This window comes from Apaloderma vittatum, unplaced genomic scaffold (genome assembly GCF_000703405.1).
Source record: "Apaloderma vittatum isolate BGI_N311 unplaced genomic scaffold, ASM70340v1 scaffold35000, whole genome shotgun sequence".
Taxonomy (NCBI): domain Eukaryota; kingdom Metazoa; phylum Chordata; class Aves; order Trogoniformes; family Trogonidae; genus Apaloderma; species Apaloderma vittatum.
In genome coordinates, this window is record NW_009693574.1 from 11,510 (window position 1) to 15,243 (window position 3,734).

The following is a 3,734-nucleotide window of genomic DNA, read 5'->3' on the forward strand; positions in this document are numbered from 1 at the left end:
ACTACAGGAATCAACAAGAGCCCTGAACAACAGGCGTCTCCATTCTCCGGAAGGCCGCGTGGCAGAGCAGAATGGAGAGGTGATGGCTGCAGATGTCATTCAACTTCAGAAGGATAACAAAGAGCTGGAACAGCAAATTGCTGAGAAGAACAAGGTGAGCTGGAACAACTGGTAGTCTTTACCCTTTTAATTAGGAAGCCAAATGATTAGTGCTGACTGTGCTGCAGCCCTGCAAAGACAGGCTTGCCAAAACAGCTGATCCCACATGAATCCGATATTCTGTGAGTACTTCTTTCCTCTGTCTTTTGCAGGGATCTGGCAGCAGAGGGTAAAAGCTGCAGCCAGAATTGTAGGAGTCCTTATCTATTTTGGAGGAAAGACGCTCCAAATGATACTGTTTGCAGGTTCCCTGCAGAACCCTTCTGTGTGAATTCAGTTCCTTCCACTGTGCTGTGCCTGGCACAGGCCCGCTAACGTGTGCAGCCAGAAAGACGAGACATCCGCGTTGCTTCTTCAGAGCTGCCAGTGTTGTTTAATGGTTGTTTCACTCGCTAAACCTGTTTGTCCTGGGCTTTTCTGGGCACCTCTCAGTTAAAACGTGTACTGACGCTGAACGCTGTGTAACACCATCCTTTGCTGTGCTTACAGATGATAAAGCAGCTACAACAAAGAATGACGGAACTCAAGAAAACTCTTCAGAAAGAGTTGGTAAGGATTGTGTGGTTTCAGTCTCTTCAGACAGCACTTACCAACAGTTAATTGCACTACTGAAAAGCTTCGCTGCTAGCTAGACTGTAATTTTTTGAACTGGGGATGTCTGCAGTTCCTTTGTGTTTGCAGGTGGGTCAGTGAACCCTTAAGCTATGGCAGTGCTTTATTCGGGATCAGTTCCTGAGTGGCCACCACCACTGAGAGAGCTGGCCATCACCATGCAGCTCTTGCAATGGCGAGTGTTCCTGCGGTTGGTCGCCTTGAGCATTTAAGGCCTTTCTGTAGAGTGAAGAAGCTGATTGCTTACTCAGCTGCCCTCCAGCTATGTTCTGCCTGGGAGTGGTATCTGCCCCAGGGAAAGCTCCCCTTTAATCACGTTTACAATACTGTTCCTCTCCAGGGCAAAAACATCTTCTATTTATTTTAAAAAAGAATAAACAGAGAGGTTACAATTGTTATTTTTGTTCTTAGTTTGTAAATTTGTTTTGGAGAAAGCCGCAGGCTTGGAAAGCACAGAGCGGGTTAGTGATAGAATTAAATAACCAGATGATAATTTCTCCTGTGGAGCCAGGGCCGTGCTGGTTTGGAACACGTAGCTCTAACAGAACCAGCTTCTGTCCTGGAGTCCAGGATGAGGTGGAAGCACTTCTCTGCTGTGACTCACAGAGGACAAGAAGCTCGGCCTAGTGACGCCCAGGCTGTCCCCGCCTTGTGGGTGCAAACCCTGCGTTAGCTAGCTTGGACCCGGATCCTCTCCAAGTGCCGGGCTGACGGTCTGCAATGTACTTGTCTTTTCTTTTAGAAAATAAGACCTGACAGTGAGGTACCTGAAGTACGTGAAAAAGCAAATTCTGAAGTGCCTAATGCTTCTGTGACTGTCACAAACAACTCCGATTTAAATGACTCGAGGGAGATAAACTTTGAATACCTTAAACATGTCGTACTAAAATTCATGTCCTGCCGGGAATCCGAGGTAAAGAAGTAACTTACCTTCTCTTTCGAAGTCTGTCTTTCTCTAGAAAGTGCTGCACTTTCCTTGCTAAGAACACTTCTGTGCCAGTTCCGTGCTTTTGCACTTAGAAAGGTTTTGATCAATTCAGCATGATGAAGCAAAATAGCTGAGTGATATCTTTGGAAGTACAGATTATTATGAACTAACTGAAGGGGAAATGTGAATTTTTAAGATGTAGTTATGTCTGAAAGTTAAATACCTGAAGCTGCGGGACATTCCCTGTGCACGGCTCTACAAAGCGTGTGGAGTATGTAATTAGGGTGGTCATACGTTTAAGGCAGACAGGAAGGAACCCAAAGAAAAAGACACGAACCACTTGCTGTTGGTCTGTAACAGGCAATTTCTTGTGCTTTGGGAGCTCCTTCACATTCTCCACATTGTGTCAAAAAAAATTAAAGGTAAAAAAAAGTCATGACAACAATACACTTTGCTTAATTGCAAGTCGGGGGTAAGATCAAGAAGTCACTGTGCAACTTCATGGTATCCTGAGTACAAAATACTGTGTTTTTTTTCAGGCATTCCATCTAATTAAAGCTGTATCTGTGTTACTGAATTTTTCACAAGAGGAAGAAAACATGCTTAAAGAAACTTTGGAGTACAAGGTAAGGATTCTGGTCTACTTGGAGACTCTAACAGCACTCCCAGCAGACGGAATGAAAATTCTTAGATGTGGAGAGATCATGACAAGTATCCTTCCCAAACGTTAGCTACCGTAGTAGATGTAGTTTGTTATTAAAGTGTTAGCTAATCATACAGGTTGGAAACTGTCCATTTTGGTGAGAGAAACAGCAGCTTCCCAGTGCTTTAGAGGAGGGGCAATAGCATGGCTCAGCCCAGTGGACTCGGTCCGTGAGGGGAAGCTGGAAGCTCCTTGCTGAGTACAGTTAGATGGTGAAAAGCGAGAAGCCAAATTCTTGGTTGGTCATTTTCATGTTGGGCTTAGATACCTAGAGCCCTCTCTACTTCCTTCAGTCTGAAGTCTGCAGTGTTCTAGTTGATAAATAGTTCTATTTGGTAAATAGCTCTTCCCTAGGTCTACATACCATATTCTTTTTCAGCACTGTGTGTTGTGCTTTCCTGTCCTAGATGTCATGGTTTGGGTCAAAGCCATCTCCTAAGGGCAGCATCCGGCCGTCCATCTCGAGCCCGAGGACTCTGTGGCCTTAAGGGAACCTGAACCGGGCAGTCAGCATGTAGCCACTTCTTTCTGTGAAAAGAACGCTGAACACACTCCTTCAGGTGTGTCTTAATCACTGTCATTGCAGTATTTTGTACAAGAACTTCTGCCACTGTTTACAAAACTAATGCTGTGCAAGGAGAAATCTTCACTGCAAACGGAAACGCCTCTCCTGAGCTGGATGCGGGGCCGTTGGCTCGACAGTCTCTGACCGGCCGGCGGCTCCCTGTGCTCCTCGGTCGGGTGTCCCTGGCACCAAAGGGTACCGGTAACCGCCCCCCTGCCGGTCCAGCTTCCCGTGTGCGCGGCCGTTGTGCCGGTGACTCGGGCTCCGTCAGGGAGCGCTGGAGCAGGGAACCCCGGGCACAGTAAAGCTTTCCTGTCTCACTGTGGAAAGCAAGCAGTGGGGAAAGAACCCAACAAAACCACCTGTTGGCACTGCTGTAGTGAGGTGTTGACGGTTTGAAAAGCCTTTCAAAGGACGGGAGCAGGAGCTTTAACCAAAAAAAAAAAAAAAGAAATCTGCCTTGCCTTGTTATACTGACGTAACTAATAGCTCGCATTTTTTCATATCACTGTGTAATTTAAGGTGCATATATCCTGGCCTGCAGTCCCGAAGGCTGCATGTTGATGATTATTTAATTTGAGAGCACAACTTTAGAGTTGTCTGATTTTACTTTTCTTAAAGAAAAATAATATTTAAAATGGTCTTAATTATAGTACCTAATACTCAGTCGCCTTTAAAACTAATCTATTAGCCTGTACCATAGGTTGTTAGCATTGGGAAGAAGGGGTAGTAAACCAATTTAAATTTTTAAAGCCCAATTCCAGGTA

The 3,734-nt window shown here is 45.4% G+C and overlaps 1 protein-coding gene across 1 annotated transcript in view; it reads left to right on the plus strand.

Moving 5' to 3' along the window:
* Positions 1-2,890, plus strand: part of GOLGA1 (golgin A1) — a 14,065-nt gene extending 11,175 nt beyond the window's left edge. The window contains exons 18-22 of the mRNA XM_009879230.1: positions 6-154; positions 649-708; positions 1,514-1,684; positions 2,239-2,325; positions 2,810-2,890. Coding sequence (XP_009877532.1) covers positions 6-154; positions 649-708; positions 1,514-1,684; positions 2,239-2,325; positions 2,810-2,890 — 548 coding nt within the window. The remainder of the gene's footprint in view (positions 1-5; positions 155-648; positions 709-1,513; positions 1,685-2,238; positions 2,326-2,809) is intronic.
* The last annotated feature ends 844 nt before the right edge of the window (positions 2,891-3,734 follow it).